This window comes from Lithobates pipiens, unplaced genomic scaffold (assembly GCF_037356315.1).
Source record: "Lithobates pipiens isolate NorthernLeopardFrog02 unplaced genomic scaffold, aLitPip1_a1.2 Scaffold_25, whole genome shotgun sequence".
NCBI lineage: Eukaryota > Metazoa > Chordata > Amphibia > Anura > Ranidae > Lithobates > Lithobates pipiens.
This window is the reverse complement of record NW_027507787.1, coordinates 54,706,392-54,723,091: the sequence shown is the minus strand read 5'-3', so window position 1 is coordinate 54,723,091 and position 16,700 is coordinate 54,706,392. Positions and strand designations below refer to the sequence as shown.

Genomic DNA, 16,700 nt, shown 5'->3' with positions numbered 1-16,700 from the left:
GAAGGGTGGGAGGGGGAGTCATTGAATTTGAAAGGGTGTTCTGTCCAAAACAATCTAGTAATTGCCTTCTTATTATGGTTTTCTCAGGGAGCAGACCTTGCTTTCTACAGCTGCCTTTTCAGTGGGATAATAAACAGGGGGAACAAAAAAGGGAGAAAAAAACTCTTTCTGATTAATATTACATTAAATTAAAACTGATTTTCTGCTCCTTCTAGCCCCGTTTTCTTCATCCACACCCCCACCTCTATGTCTGGACGCCACGGCCTAGTCATTTCCAATTCCTTTTCGTATTGATCTTCCTGTTGAAATCAGTTTCGTAATTAGCTGCAAATTAGGCCTTCTACTGGGGGTGAAGCTGCCCCCTGATTTATCACCGGAGTAATTCGCTGTGATCGGAGAGAAATTAAAATGAACTCAATTAGGCTTTAGATTTGCTTTATGGCCCCTGTTTTAAGTTTCAGGGGGAAAAAATGACTGTGCTAGCGTTTAATAGTCTAATGAAAGTAAATAAAGGTTATCCATTGTAATAAACTCAGGGACTCTGAGAGAAGAAAAAATCTACTCTCAGACAGGGCTTCTCTTCATTTCATGTTTTATAGTTTGGGGCATTTTCTAAAGATGTTTTTTTTATTTCATGTTTTATTAAGATAAACAACCTTTAAGATGAAGCTGAAGCTGCTTGTGGAGGGAGATAGACAAGGAACAAATACACTCATGTTTAGCTTTCATGGTTACTAACGTATTTCAGTAACAAATCAGAGGGTTCTAGAACTACAGAGTATTACCACCACGCGGTGTCCTGCTTACACCAGGCCCTGACTATTACCATGAAGCAGAAATTAAAAAAGAGTTTCTATTAAAAAGAAACACTGACGTGTTCTATCTGTTGTGCACAAATCACTAGGAAGTTTTGCAAACAGAACATAAAAAAAGTGAAGGATAATTGTCTTTTGTGGAGTATACTCACCACAGCTGGGAGTTAGGCAGATAAGGTACCAATCTATATCTATAAGAGTAGTGAAGCACTTTTGGGGAGAACATCAACTTAAAAGACATGTCCTAATTGCTACAGTTCTATTTCAAGATAAGGCAGTTTAGTAATGGAGAGCCTCAATGGACCCCACTACATTTTCCCAAATGTTAACGATGAGCCCAGTCATATCTTTGTGACATCATCCAAGTCTCTTCTGTTGTTCTAGTTACCTGTTCTGACTTAATGTGTTCTGAAGATTGAAACACGTCAGGATAGGATGGGCGTTCAAAAACTCGATCTAATGCTTCCAACTGTTGCTGGGTAAAGTTGTCTGCACGTAAATGTTTCCGTAAGCTCTCCACACTACTTTGAGAATCTCCATTTGGCCCAGAACCATCAGATCCATCTGTAGAAAAAAAAGACAGCATCATAGTCAGAAAAGTCTTACCCTAATGCATAGCAATCCTGCATATAAGCAACATCAAAGCTAAACAGTACATAATTATTATGCACAGGTGCACTATATTATCAAATTACCAAATCATCTGTAATGCTGTTCAGCTGTTCCCATACCCCTGCTAAAACATATATTACATAGCTATCTGTCAGCTATCTGCCTCCAGCCTTCCCACTGAAGAGGTTCTCCTTGCTAAGGCTGGCAATACATTGTACAATTTACCTAGAATTACCAAAATTAGGGATGCACTGATACCACTTTTCTAACACTGGGTATGAGTGCTGATGCTTTTTTGCAAGTACTCGCCAATACCAATTACAGATATCTATCACCTTGAAAGAGTAGGTAGGGAGGTCGTTTGGGAGGTGGGTGGGGAGTAGAAGGGTAAGTGAGGGCAGGGTAGTTAAGGGTGGGGTGAATTAGGGCTTGTGGGGTGGGAGAGTTGGGATGGAAAAGGCTGTGATTGCTGGGGGGAAGAGGATGGGGATTAAAGAGTCATTAGGAGACATGGGGCAGAGGTGACAGCTGGAGGAGGGAGGAGGATGCAACACAGAGAGGTCAGGAAGACACAACACAGGGAGCGCAAAGTACAGACCTGGCAGGAGGGTACAGTATGGGGCAATAGGGCACAGTACAAGGGGTTGGGAGGGTACAGTACATGTGTAACTGGGCAGAGATCTGTCTCCCATCCCTGCATTGTACACAGCCTGAACACAGACAGAGCTCCTGCTCCCCGCACAGCACACACTGGAACTGAAATAACATTTCCTTACATCTACAAGGTGCACAGTGTATAGCAAGCTACTGGTTGCAGTTCTGACCTGTGAGACTCAATGGCTGAAATGGCAATTACTGGCAGTAGCTAGCTATATACACTGCACATGGTAGCTGAAAGGGAATGGGATGGGGAGGAGGAGCTCTTAGTGCTGTGCTTAAGATGGGAGACTGCCGGCAAGCGTCAGGGGTGGTGGAGGGCTTGGAAGGGGGAAGCCCACCCCTCCCCAGAACCCCCCCAGATCGGGACCTATTCTTTCCACAGCTGTGCTGGAGAGATGGGTTTCTGGATGTAGCCAAGACTAGCCATAGATATGTCTGCAGTGTAGATCCATGTCTGGCCAGCAAAGGGAAGCCACAGATGGAGACACTCAGAGGACAGCCACACTGCCAGAACCAGCGTGAAATGCATGCCCGGAATTTATGTCAGCGACCCTGCAACTGCTCTGTTTCCCACTGCCGGAAGGCAGGAGGGGGCTTTTGGCTATCGGCGCATTTTCGCAAGTACCGGTACGCGAAAATGCCTAGTATCGGCGTCCATACCAATACCAGTATCGGTGCAACCCTAACCCTAACCAATACCATATAATATGAGTTCAAACCTAAACACTTTCAATTTGTATGTCAGGCAGGCCCCTGTACTATAAGGATGAAGGTAAATCTAAAGGAAACTGAATAAGAAAATTGTATAATGTATGGCCAGCATTACCATCCTTCTGTATGATGCCTAGAGCCTCTTTCTCTAGTATCTACTGCTTGAAATATTGGTATGGCAACATTGTTCAACGCAAAACAAAGATATACTCTCCCCCTAAATCTATGGCAGGTAAATGTAAAAACTTTAGGCAGCAATACTAGTAGTATTTAAACAAATACACCCACCTAATGATCTTTCAATAAATACGCAAGTGGGCTATCTGAGTTCTGGTATTAAGAGGCACTCCATCACAAACATATTTTTCTTATATGGGTGTAGATGTAATGTCCACCTCTGCCTGCAAGTCAAGTAGGGAAATCTCCTACACCTCTCGCATTGGCTTTGTAAGCCTAATAAACCATCTTTTAAGCTTGGCTGGTTGTATCATTTCACTGTTAGTCCTCAATATATAGTAAAGCCACTAGAGGGGGCAAGGCATAGGAATGGTGTATAAAGAAGGTTTTCCTTTGGAAAAATATGGAAAATTGCAAGCTGATTATGCAAGTAGTTTAACTAGGGATTAAACCATATCCAATATCAAGATAGCTGCTTTAGGTGGGATGTTTTTTGTTAAGATGGCCTTTCAGCTACATACCCACACAGTGATTTTTATAATTACCTGGGTTTATCTAGTTTACTACCCAAGGATATAATGATACCACTATGGCATGATATGCAAAAAAAATCTCTGGTAGCCATTCCTGGCACATCCATTGCTGCCATCTTCCAATCTTTCCAACCATCTTTTTTAAAGACAGTATCTACTGTGGACTTATATTCAGCACTTTGACCTACTAACTGGTCAGATGTATGATTTTTATTGGTATGACTGTCTGTTTCAAATTTGGAATACAATGCCTGAAAACTATGGGACGTACTGCAGTATATTAGAATTTATAGTAGGAATTTCATTTGCAGGGCTTGTCCTCTCCCAGTTTTTTCCAGTGGGAATATTGCTGAAGATTACATTAAGACCGATAAATCTTATTCTTTGCAGGTGATTGTGGGATATGATATAATCAATATTACATTATATACCATGGAGCAGTATCCTTCATAAGCTAACATAAAATATCAGATATTGATCAGAAGAAGTCCACCGCATTTTGCCCGACCCTGTAACAAAGCATCATGTTCATTTATGCTAGATGAAATGGTCCTTACTTTTATTCCATTATGAAATATTTAGCCACGGCAGTACAAATATTAAATTAAAATTTTCTGTTATCTAAAATCACGTTCCAATCAAATTTTTTATTTACATACTGTAGTTTGATATCATGGTAATGTAAAAAGTTCCATGTACTTATAAATGCATTGCTTAAAGCTGAACACCAGGCAGATATAAGCACCATTTTTACACAGATCAGAGATTAGGCTATAGGAGATATACAGGTTTGGTACTTCAACCAGTTTCAGCTTCAATGCTTTGCCCAGTGCTGTTGGACAACACTTTGAATATGCATACTGAAGGAGAGCACAGAGTAATAACTTCTAAACAGTGTGTTGCTTCTCTTTCATTGCTCAGTGACAGACTGGGAGCAGGTTGGTGACCAAGTTGTATTGCTTAACATAAGAGGAGAAAAGTGTGGTTACTGATCTGATTATGCTGTTTAGTAGTGTTAATTGGATCTCATGGGTAGCTAATTATATTTGCAAGTCTTTTGGAAGAACTTAGCCGTTTACCTGGAGTTCTACTTTAAAGTGTGCCTGTAGGTTTTGGGCAAATTATAATTAATAAAAGTATAGAAAAAAATATAACTTGTTTTTTTTATTTAGCTCTTTGGGTTTATAGTAGTTTTGGAAATGGTGATGTTAAATGGAAACTTTACTTGAGTAGATAAGGAGCTTGTCATTGCTGTTTCCCTGTCCAAAATGCTAGGTGCTTGGCTGTGATGTTATTTTACTACCTTTAATATATTAACAGAACACAGTATATAATTGGCCAGACAATTAGAAAGGAAGTAATTTTAACTTGTAGTTTACTGGATAGTTGCAAAGTTAGAAGCGATAATGCAAAACAGGTTCAGAATGGTAAATAACATGAACACACTGCAGAATAACACAAACCAAGTTATGAAAGCTGCAAAAAACATGCACTCTTTATAGCAATGGCCTTATGAACCAATCAAACCTTGTATCAGGTGGCTGCATAGCATAGTCTCCATTAGGCTGTAGAGAGTCTAGCTGACAATCGCTACTTCAGTAAAACAGTTCTGAACACAAATGGGTACCTGGGTTAATTCCCTTAAACACCTTCCCTCTCAGTGACGTTCAGAGTAGTTCTGATAACAGAAGTGAACAAGGACAAAAGACCACCAAAATGGAATTGAAAAAAGATTCCGATATGGACTGCTGAAGACTAGGTGTGCCACATCCGGAAATCAAAAATGGAAATGAAAACCCCCTACAGGTGGGACTTTAACGGCACTACCAACACACATATTGCAAAAAGTAATATAAATTTATTATACAAAATAGAAAATACATATGAAAAATTTAGTACTAATACAGGGATACATAATATACAAACAAAGAGAAGTGAAACAGACAAGATACAGTTGCCTGAACCCAACGACGTTTCAGAGATAAAATGTATTCTCCTTCATCAGGGGTTATTTGCAGGGAAGAACTAGCTATGGAATTCAAATATACGGTAATTAGCCAAAAGTTTTTTGTACATGTATTATTGTTGCATCATCATTCAATTAACACACATGGCTATACTTACATCACAATCACTTAGCAGAATGTATCTAGGCATCCAATAAATTAGATGCCTAGATACATTCTGCTAAATGATTGTGATGTAAGTATAGCCATGTGTGTTATTTGAATGATAATGCAACAATAATTCACAATCACTTCTCTTTGTATATTATGCATCCCTGTATTTGTACTATATATTTCATATGTATTTTCTATAATAAATTTATATTACTTTTTGCAATATATGTGTTGGTAGTGCCGTTAAAGTCCCACCTATAGGGGGTTTTCACTACCAAAATGGAATTGGAGTACTGTGGTAGTATTTGGGGAGAGACTCCCTACAGTAGCTTGATCTTCTTGAAAAAATCTGAGTGCTGATAGGCTCCTGCCCAGTTACCCTCCCACCAGTTCTGATAGTGGAGGGTCATTCCCTTGGCTGCAGATAACTTGCCCATCTACCTCTGCTTAATCATATGTTGCCTCTCTGAGCTGCTGAGGCAGGGAACCTAAGGAAATAACTTCCATTAGCATGTTCTGAAACCCAGGGAGTTGTGTGCTATGAAGTTAAAGGGGTTGGTGTCTGAATCTGAGCTTCAGCAATTGCAGCCTGCATTTTCCTTCCAGCACAGATTTCCTTGAAATCTTGCCCCAGCATTTATTTCCTTTAGGTTATATACCTGAAATTCTGCTTATGACTTTTGCTACAATGCTGTGTTGAATCTTTTCAACTTTTCAGTTTTTTTAAGCTTTTTGCCAAAGACTGTTGCCTCAGTAGCATTGTCTTTAAATGAACCCGTTATGACCTGCAACAGGGTGTATTTACCTGGAGAGATATTTCAATGAAAGTTGGAGGACATTGAAAATTTTGCCATGTATAAGTGGATTAATATTAATAAACGCAGCCAGTAACATGATGCGCCCATTTACGAAAATTTAAGGTCAAATGTGATCAAAAGTCAATGACTACAATTTGTCTTTATGACTGAAAACAGGCTAGAAGATCTCACTAGGTATATGACAACTTGTACATAACACAAAAGAACACATTCTCACAGTTCATCTTATGCTTATTCCAAGCTCACATAATAAAGCAAACACAAAATTCTAGTTTTCATGAAGCAATGTATTCAAAAAATGCCTGTGGGGTGCCGACCAAGTCTGTTTTAAATGAACCCATTCTAAGTCCTGAAAATGGCATCAGTATCTTACAAGCACACTCCCTACTTGGGTTAAAGAGAAGTGCCCTTTGGAAAGGCAGAGCCATCCGCTTACACACATCAGTTTTAACACACATTTAAAAGTAAAAGATCAGCTTTTAAAAGAGCCATGACCCAATAGACAAACGTCTGATCCTGTATATGTGTATGTGTGTGCCTTGATTACTCTTACAGAGCTGTTCTCCCTCTTCTGCTTTATTTATGCAGGGGGCCTTTTCAGATCTCGACAAATCTGTCAGTCTAAATTTGCGAGAGATTATGGTGCTCCCTCTCTTGCACAGGGAGCGATGATATATGATATGTGCTAGCCCTATTGATTGCCTGATCTGGTGGCAGAGGGCCGGCGAAATGAACTTGAAATGAACATCATGCCTCAACTCATTGTGCGTATAATACACTACTTAATCCCACATTTTTCAGCTGCTATGGAATTCAATTGATCAATCATGTTCCACTGATAGTGCTCTTTTAGGGGTTATTGCTGCTCGGCACGTCATACAGTTATTTATTTATTTTACCCATCGTGGACCTGGTGATTGGAAGCTGCTTTAAAGAGGGAACATAAAAAGTAATGCTAGGGAGAGGGTAGGGGAGCAGGAAAAGAGAGACACCGGGTAATTAACCTTGTGAAGACAGGACGGTTACTGTGCATGCTGTCCTATATATGGCCATTATTTATAGAACTAGTAATGCATAAATGAGCTATACCTGTTTATGTCATATTCATAAGGCACATAAAGCCTCTTCTAATAACACACTGCAAAGGGTCGTGCTGTACAGGAACCAATCAAAGATCGGTTTTCATACCTCTGACAGGAAGATAGACAAGAACAAGAATAAAAGCATACTTGAAAATTGTGACTTAAAATAAATAATGGAATCTAACACTTTATTGTAATATAGACAAGGATCTTGGGGAAACCTAACTTTCTCATTGATGCAGTGAAAGCGTATTCTAAGGCCCAAGCTTGCCTACTTGCCATTTTTATGTTTATGCTTCTGAGCATTGTACAGCTTTATTTATGTACGCACCCTTCAATAATGAGTGATATAAATAAAAAGAGACAGTAACAAAAGATTGATAGCTTACTCCTGCAAAGTATAACACTTGTCTTTGTTATACTCCTGCCAGGTCTAACCATTGTTTGCTATACTCATGCCAGTCTTACCAATGTCTTTGCAATACACATGCCACGCCAGGTATAACCATTGTCTTTGCTATACTCATCTCATGTATAAACATTGTCTTTGCTATACTGATGACAGGTATAACCAATGTGTTTGCTATATTCCTACCTGGCATAGCCAGAGTCTTTGATATACTAATGCCTGGTACCTTTGCTATAGCCCAAGATGCCAAATGTGCACATTAGTGTAGGCAGACACATATGTACAAATGTTAACAGGGATGCCAGGGGTGTCATAATGACACCCATTGCTTAGTGCCTTGGTCAGCAAGGCTGGCGGCATCACCAAACCTCAAAATATTCAAATTATGTTAACTTGTCCTTTATTTGGTTTGCCTCTGTCTTCCCCTGTCTTTAGAGGGCTCTTCACAGTTCAGGAAACAGAAAATCAACTGTACATTTTCCCGTTTGATGGTCTATACAGTAAAAATATATGTAGGCCCAGTCACAAACATTTCATATAAAGTATAACTTGTTAATGAGATTTTAAACTACTTCTCAATTTTTTGAAATCTCCAGCTTTAATAAAAAATACTTGATGATTCTGTCATTAAGATCTTTGCTTGGACACTTCCTGTTTTAGGGTGACAACAATCTTTTCTGTCTCCTAACTATTCTCTTGCATTGTCACTCTGCTACCCTAACTAAGGCCCTTGGTGTTGGTACTCTAATAGCTTTGAATAGAAGCCTTTCTATTAGTAAAAGCTCCCAGACAGCAATTGGCATTCTTATATGAAGGCAGCTGTATAAAGCTAAAACCTATTTTTGGAACTTTTTTAATTTGGACATTTTTTGGTTGCTGTCAGCTGTTAATCTTCTGGGGAACCTGGTTTATCTATTCCTTTTTTATTTTGTAATTCATTTTATAGCATTCTGCAAAAACTCTAGAATATTATGGTAACACAAATGCAGTGGAAAAAAACATATTTTTATAAGTACCCCATCCTTTTGTTCTTTTTAATTCACAATAATACCTTTAATCGTTTGACTTTTAAATGCAAACCTCACAATGACAGGGTTAAACTCTCGCATTTCCCCAGATGAATATTTTATTTTTAATTAATAATCTAATTGTAACATTGTGTCTCGTTCAATTATTTTGTGTAGTTACTGGCACTCCCCCCCCCCCCATCATCACCAGCACCACTGCCGCCACCACACACTTCCTAATTCCCTCAGAAACCTGCCAGTGTCAGGCATCTTTCCTGGACACCCCCTTGGGGGCCTTTCATAGCGTTGGCAGTTGTTGCAGTTTCAAACTCAATTGTTCTCGTCGGTACTGAGGCAAATGGAGTCATTAATTACCTTCTATCAGCTGGGCTGAGTTCAGAAGGCGATCAATAACCCAGCGTTTGTCATTCACAGCAGCAAGCGAGCGAGCAGAACAGCTAAACCAATACCCGCACAGAGCACAACAACATCATATAATCATAATACTAGTCATCAATACTGTAGCAGTGTTTTTCTTCACAGAGATAATTCATTCCTTCAAAAACAGAAAATGACTTTCCCTTTCTCGGTCAGAGCAGAGGGAAAAGATGTAGGAAGCTTTGGTTGTGAAATCTGACATCAGTCATCATTCTTCGGCCCCCTGTACGAGGCATTGGCTCAGCATTATGCAGGGGGATGCTGCAGACCAGTTACTGCTTTCATAAATGCTTTACCTTTATTAAGCTCATTAATCATAGATTTAAAGGCTAGAGTTGCAAGCATTGAAGATCTAGGCCAAGGGTATGCAGCCTACTGCATGCCAGATGTTTCTGAACTCCAACTCCTATCAGGCATCTGGTGGAAGCTACAGATTATGAACATTGTTGCTGCTTCTATGATAAACAAGGCCTTACCTCTTGGCATACTATTTTACATCTAAATAGGAGTGCACTGTATTGCACTGCATTTGAGGTCACTGTCTTTAAAAGGGGTGGATGAACTCACTTATTTACTGTCAGGCTTACTAATCTGGACAACAGCTGACAAGAGTCTGAATGGACTTGCATATAATGAATCAACAGCTTGTCATTAATCTGACATTTCAGGCCTCCAAATTAAGCCTAATATCAAGCAAACAATACCAATAGTTGTAAAATGAAAGGAGAACTCCTGTTTCATTCTTATACCTATATAAGGGATTCGTAATTCTGTACAGCATGTTTTTTGACTTATACAGCCAGTATACGAATATGTCATGGTGGCAGCCAGGCAGGTGACATACTTATTTACTGGTCAGAAATACAGCTTCCATGTCACATATGAATCTCCAGCCCCCTTATTGGACAGTGAATCAGCATCATCCCCCTATCTATTTGGCTGGGTAGGTAATTCAGAAAGCAGTGAAGGAATACATCTACACAAGGAAGTAGCAGAGTGATCGTAACAGCTGTGGGTCAACTCAAGTCACACTGCTTAGCTGGGACTAATCCTTTGGCTAGCAAAATAGAAAACATATATATAGCTCAATGGTGTATTGGGCTGTTTGCCTGGAGGTCTACTTTATACTTTTTAACTAGCTGATGTTTTCCACAACTGCAAAAAGACAATGGGGTTGATTTATTAAAGGCAAATAGACCGTACACATTTGCAAGTCCAGTTGCTCCAGAGATTAGTAAATTAGGTGAAGCTTCACATTACAAAGTGCACACAATCACATGCAAGGAAAATAAAAAAAATAGCATTTTTGATTGCACGTGATTGGATGATGGAAGTCAGCAGAGCTCTCCCTCATTTACTAAGCTCTGGAGCAACTGCACTTACAAAAGGGCACAGTCTATTTGCCTTTAGTAAATCAACCCTAATATGTCTTCAGCCACTGCAACACCACTTACTTTGTAGACAGAATTTTCCAAATATCCTTATCCTTTGCTGCTATATTTGGTGCATTGTCTCTGCCATAAATGTGCAGAGAGAATGAGGTCAAATTACAGAGGGTTTGATTCATTAAACATGGCATCCCTGGCATAACCTTAGGTATTTTTTAATTTGGTGAGTGCTATAATTCAAATTTAACTGATGCTTGGAATAATTTTTACAACACTAGGATGGTTTGGGCAATAATCCTACAGGTATACAAAAAGTTCATTTTTTTTGGTTAAATAAAACTGAATTTTCACATAAAAATTTTGAAATGCAGCTCTAGTGTATCCTTCATTATACAGTAAAGGCCAGTGTAACCCATTGGTCATATATGATATTGAAAAGCCAGGCAGTGGAAAAATCTATTTTTCAATTATCTTATTTTTATATACTTTTATGGGTTCTGGAGGCAAATAGGCAGTTCACTTTGCATGGGAATTTCCCCACAAGCTTAGTGAATATGGTGAGTTTGCAAGGAATACCCAATTTGGTGAAAGGCAAATAACAAAAAAAAGGATATTTTTGCTTGCACACGATTGGATGATGAAAGTCAGCGGAGTTGACCTAATTTGCTAAGCACGGGGAAAAATCCCTAGCAAAGTAAATATTCCTCTGCAAAATTTGCCTTTAGTTAATTAACCCAACTGTATCCAGTACTGGGCCCATAATTTTTGTAGCAATGTTTTTCTTTTTCTTTTTTCTACAGACATTTGATCATTCCTCACTGAGCACATTGGATACTTAACAAGCCCTCACAGGCATATGGGCACAGGACAGGTAATCAGTAGCACCAGGCTACACCACAAAATACTAAAGTCCTATGTATTATGTATGTATGTTTGATCTACAATCACAAGCCTTTCTAGGGCACTGTGCAGAGCAATGATATTTCTAATTATCACAGTAAAAACAAACTATGACGCAAAAGCTCCAAGCAACACTGAATTGACTTAATATGTGATGAGGCAACAACACCGAATAAAAGACACCTAGTTGTACAGTCAGTGAGCGGAGAAACCTAATAAGTTATGCATGAAGACAAATTGTATGCTATCACCTAGGTAGCTGAACAAACAAGGTAAGGCTTCACCAACTAGACGTTGGGGATATTCAAACAAGAACATCTTTGCAAACTATCATTTATCTGTGAGAAAACAAATGAAGCATGTTGTATATGCCTCAAAGCAAAACTAATGTCAGGGAATCCAACATAAAATGGTACCTGTGTGAAGAGGAGACAGAAATAAATGTGTTTTCCTTGACAGAGTTACCATGCAGTTTCCTTCAAGACCAGGGTTCAGATCCGCTGAACCAGAACATCAATGCACCCAAGTCCTTACAGCTCTACAGTGTGAACTTTTCCTTTCTTCTTTATCTGTGCGGTTAGTTATAAACTCATTCAATTAGAGTCAACAACTGATTCTAGATGTTCCCAGCATTCAGCTCATGTCCAGCCTGATAGATAACTTCTGCTCTATTAGAACTGTCACATTCCCTAATGCTTTATCCACCTTTTAAAAGGGTTGTCTGTGAAACACTACTAAAATATTATATTCAGTGTCCTTTTCTTTTTTGCTTTAAGCACCCCAACCCCCTTAATCAGAAAGGCTTGCTAAAAGCAAGTTTAAAGCTGGTATATGCTACCTGTGAAAGCACTGTCTTTTGACTTTTGGGATTGGGAAACAATCACATGTCTGGACATACAGGAACCTCTGCAGACACCCTCTGGTTAACTATTCCCATCGTAAAGATCAAAAATTCAAAATGGATTATCCCTGATATTGTTTCCCCAAGATAAGTCTCACACCAAGAGATTCTAAATATGCTCGCTTGGACAAAAAGTCACGTATTATAAACAATTCCTGCAGCGCTCACACACAAATCCTTTGTGCAAAAATGAACATAAAGTAAAAAATTACATGTATAACAATAAAACAAGACATTCACTCTATATTGCCAGTTAATGTTGCATATGCTGTGCAAGCATGTGTGTGCCTAATGACAGGTACAATAGGAGCAGAGCAGGGAAAAGGAGCACTTATCTATTTAACACAAACAGGCTGGGCGCTGGCCACTGTCTACCAGCATGCAGGCAATAGTAAAAAACTCTGATGACAGTTCACACACTCCACAGCAATGCCCCTGTACTGGTGACATCACCTCCTGTCTATACCGACATGTTTTGATTGGAGACCGACAATATTTCTCCAGTCACCAGTACAGCCCAGCCTGTTTGTGCTAAGTTGATTAGTGTTCATATTCCTTGCTCCGCTCCTATTGTGCCTGTCATTAGGCACACTTGTTTGCACTGCATTAGCAATATTGATGAAATACAGGTCAGAAGCAACATGCAGCTGGCAATATAGAGTAAGCATCTTGTTTGATTGTTATACATGTAATGTATTACTTTATATTTATTTTTTCACAAAGGTTTTGTGTGTGAGCACTGCAGGAATTGTTTATAGTGTTTGATTTGTGCTTCTTTTGGAGGATTTAGGTTGTTTCCTAACTGGCTTCCACACAGTTCTTTTTAAGCATTGTTGCTCTCCTATTTGCGCTTGAGTTATTTATTGTCAAAAAGTCATGTATGCCACGATCTTCCAACTACAATCTTATATTTGTGATTAGCCCTAATGGTCAAGTCTGACTATACTCATTTGATAATAGTTTGGTCCAAATTATCAAACTGCAAAAAAAATATTGCACTGACTCACTAATAGGTATGCTAATTTTTCAAATTTTTATATACATTTCAGTCTCAATACACAACAACAGAACAGGCCATTGGTCAAGGAGCTCCAGCCTAGATAGTCTTTTCCACTGTGGTGAAACTATAGAAGTCTGCTGCAGATGTGGATATGACCTTTCCCACTCTTACCTCATCCATTTGTATGCTACCTTAAGTGTTCTGTATCACTGTTATACCCATTATAAAATGCAGATACGCTGTCCTTCACATCATCACAGAACTGATCTTACTTACTTCAATTAAATGGAATATATTTAAAGTGCAATTCCAGGCATTAAGTGCAAGCAATTGGAATGTTTCAAATACTATCCATTGCAGCTGTGCTAACACCAGGAAAATTTACTAAGTTTTCATTAATCAAGTTATCACTAATTCTCTCTATCCAGAGTCTAGGGAGCACTTCACAAGGTCAATGACTATGGCCTGAAGCATGTGCTATGTAACTTCCCTTCTTTGTTACTCCTGATGATCACCAATCACTTTCCAATATGGGTTAGTATTATATAATTATTATTATAATACAGGCTTTATATAGCACCAACAGTTTGCGCAGCACTTAATAAAATAAAGGCAGACATTACAGTTACATTACAATTTGATACAAGAGGAATTAGAGGGACCTGTTCATTAGAGCTTACTATCTAAAAAGGAAGGGTCAATTGATACAAAAGGTAATAGCTGTGGGAGATGAGCTGATGGAAGAAGTAGAACAGTGTTAGTTAGAAGCAGGATAGGCTTCTTTAAAGAGAAGGGGCGATAGATAACCAGGGAGTGAATTCGAAGCTTGGTGGTGTCATTAGTTAAAAAGGAGCGTATTCTGGAAATGTTGAGGAGGCTAAGGGAGCATGATTTTCACAGGGATTGTACATGGGCCTGAAAGGACAGTTCAGAGTTTAAGGTTACCCCTAGCACCCTGGCATGTGAGGACGGACGGATAGATGTGCTATTGATCTTGACAGAGAAGTCAGGGGAAGTGGCACGTGGGGGAGGAAATATTAAGAGCTCAGTTTTAGATAGATTCAGTTTGAGAAAGTAGTTTGACATCCAGGCTGATATGTCTGTTAGTAAAGAAGTGATGCATTGAGACCCCAATGGTAAGAGGAGTTGGAGAGGAGGAAGTGGAGTTGTAGGTGACACTGAAGGTGTGATGAGATAGGTAAGATTCGAACCAACGGAGAGTGCAGCCATGCAGACCAAGCAAATTGAGTTTTCTGAGGAGGAGGAGGCAGTGGTGAAGTATATCAAAGGCAGCGGAAAGGTCCAAGAGTAAGAGTATGGAATAATGACCATTGGTTTTTGCTATAAGTAAGTAGTTTGTGAGTTTTAGGAGGGCTGTTTCTGTGGAGTGCTGTGGGCAAAATCCAGACTGAAGGGGATCAACAAGGTTATTCTTAATGAGGTGGTTGCCCAGTCAGTTGTAGACTAAACGTTCAAGGAGTTTGGAGGCAAAAGGGAGTAAAGAGATGGGTCTTAGGTTAAGATTGGTGGGGTCTAGTGAGGCCTTTTTGGGTATGGGAGTGACTAGCGCATGTTTTATAGGGTTGGGGAAGATGCCTGTAGAGAGTGAGAGGTTGAAGATATGAGTTAAAGAGTGTAGAGTCAGAGGGGGACCATAGTATTTGAGAAGGAACAGGGTCCAGGGGGCAGGAGGTTAGATGGGCTTTAGAAAAAAGTTTAGTGACTTCCTCTATAGCTGGGTTAAAAGAGGGAAGTGTTGATTGTGCAGAAGAACAAGGAGTGTAAAGTGAGTGAGATATCTGTAGAGTGGAGATCTTGAGGCTAATTGTTTCAATCTTATTTTTGAAGTGATTAGCAATCTCCTGGGCAGTGAGTAAGTTAGTGGGTGGAGGTAATGGAGGATGGGGTAGAGTGTTAAAGGTAGAAAAGAGTTGACGGGGACTGCGTGAGAGGGTGTTGATGAGACTGATAAAGTACATCTGTTTGGCAGTGTGGAGGCAGGAATGGTATTTTTGGAGGGCAGATTTATATTGGCTGAAATCGTGCTGTGACTTAGTCTTATACCACAGACACTCAAGAGCGTGGCTATGTTTTTTTTTAGGCTTCTGGTATTGTCTGACTGCCAGGGTTGTAGTGGTCTGATTCTGTGTGTAGTGAGGGGGGCAAAGGTATCCAGGGTGGTTGGCAGTAAACTGTTGTAGACAGACATGGCCAAGTTGGGGCAGGACAAGGATGACATTTTTTCCTAGAGACAATCTGTAGCAGAAAAAAGAATAGAAGGGTTAAGATGGCGAAGGTTTCTACAGGTAATAGTTTGGTAGTTGGAAGGCAAGGAGGAGGACAAGGAGGGTTGTAAAATTGTGTATAAAACAAATCAATTTTATGGTGCTCAGGATAGTGCACATGGTCAATTTAAATATATATAAATGTATAAACAAGAATCTATTATAATCATATTAAAACGAACAGCATACAGCCTGTAAAGAGAGAGGAGAAGGAGAGTCCAAGGATAGGGGGGCAAAGAAACCAAACACACTTACAAATGCATGTTTGGCTTCTTTGCTCACACGGCTTTTAACTTTTGTGATTACATTTGATGTTTTACATTACATTATAGTTACTGAAGACCATGGAATCTGTTTTCATGTTTAAAAATATTTTAGAAATAACATTGTATACACAAGGTTTTTTGTATATGAGTGACAGCAAGAAGTGTATGTTTGGAGATACTTTCACTGGATCATTGGGATGGGTCATGAGATTAACATATTACCAACCAAACTGGTGTGGACAGGTGATACCTGGGTAAAAAATTTAAGTCTTGAACTAGCAGGCTGTGCTCCCTATATACATTTAAAACGTCAACTTCACATTTTGTGTAATACAACAAGGTAAACAACAATGATATGCACGTAACTTGAAACATTTTTCAATGAATTATAGATCAAATGTCATTGCTTTTTACTCTAATTGGCTGTCACTAGTTATTGTTTGCAATGTAATGTTTACCTCAATATACCTAACATTGCTATATATTATATTGTAAGCTTGAATGAAATCTACTAACATTTCTGTTGGCATGAATAAGTGCTTGTAGGGAGGACCAGCAAATCAGGATTTGCCAACATT

At 39.2% G+C, this 16,700-nt stretch overlaps 1 protein-coding gene across 22 annotated transcripts in view; it reads right to left on the bottom strand.

Moving 5' to 3' along the window:
- PAX2 (paired box 2) overlaps window positions 1-16,700 on the bottom strand; it is a 90,966-nt gene that overhangs the window by 24,961 nt on the left and 49,305 nt on the right. For all 22 annotated transcript variants that reach the window (XM_077454452.1, XM_077454450.1, XM_077454457.1 and 19 more), the window contains one exon: window positions 1,204-1,379. In XM_077454452.1, coding sequence (XP_077310578.1) covers window positions 1,204-1,379 — 176 coding nt within the window. The remainder of the gene's footprint in view (window positions 1-1,203; window positions 1,380-16,700) is intronic.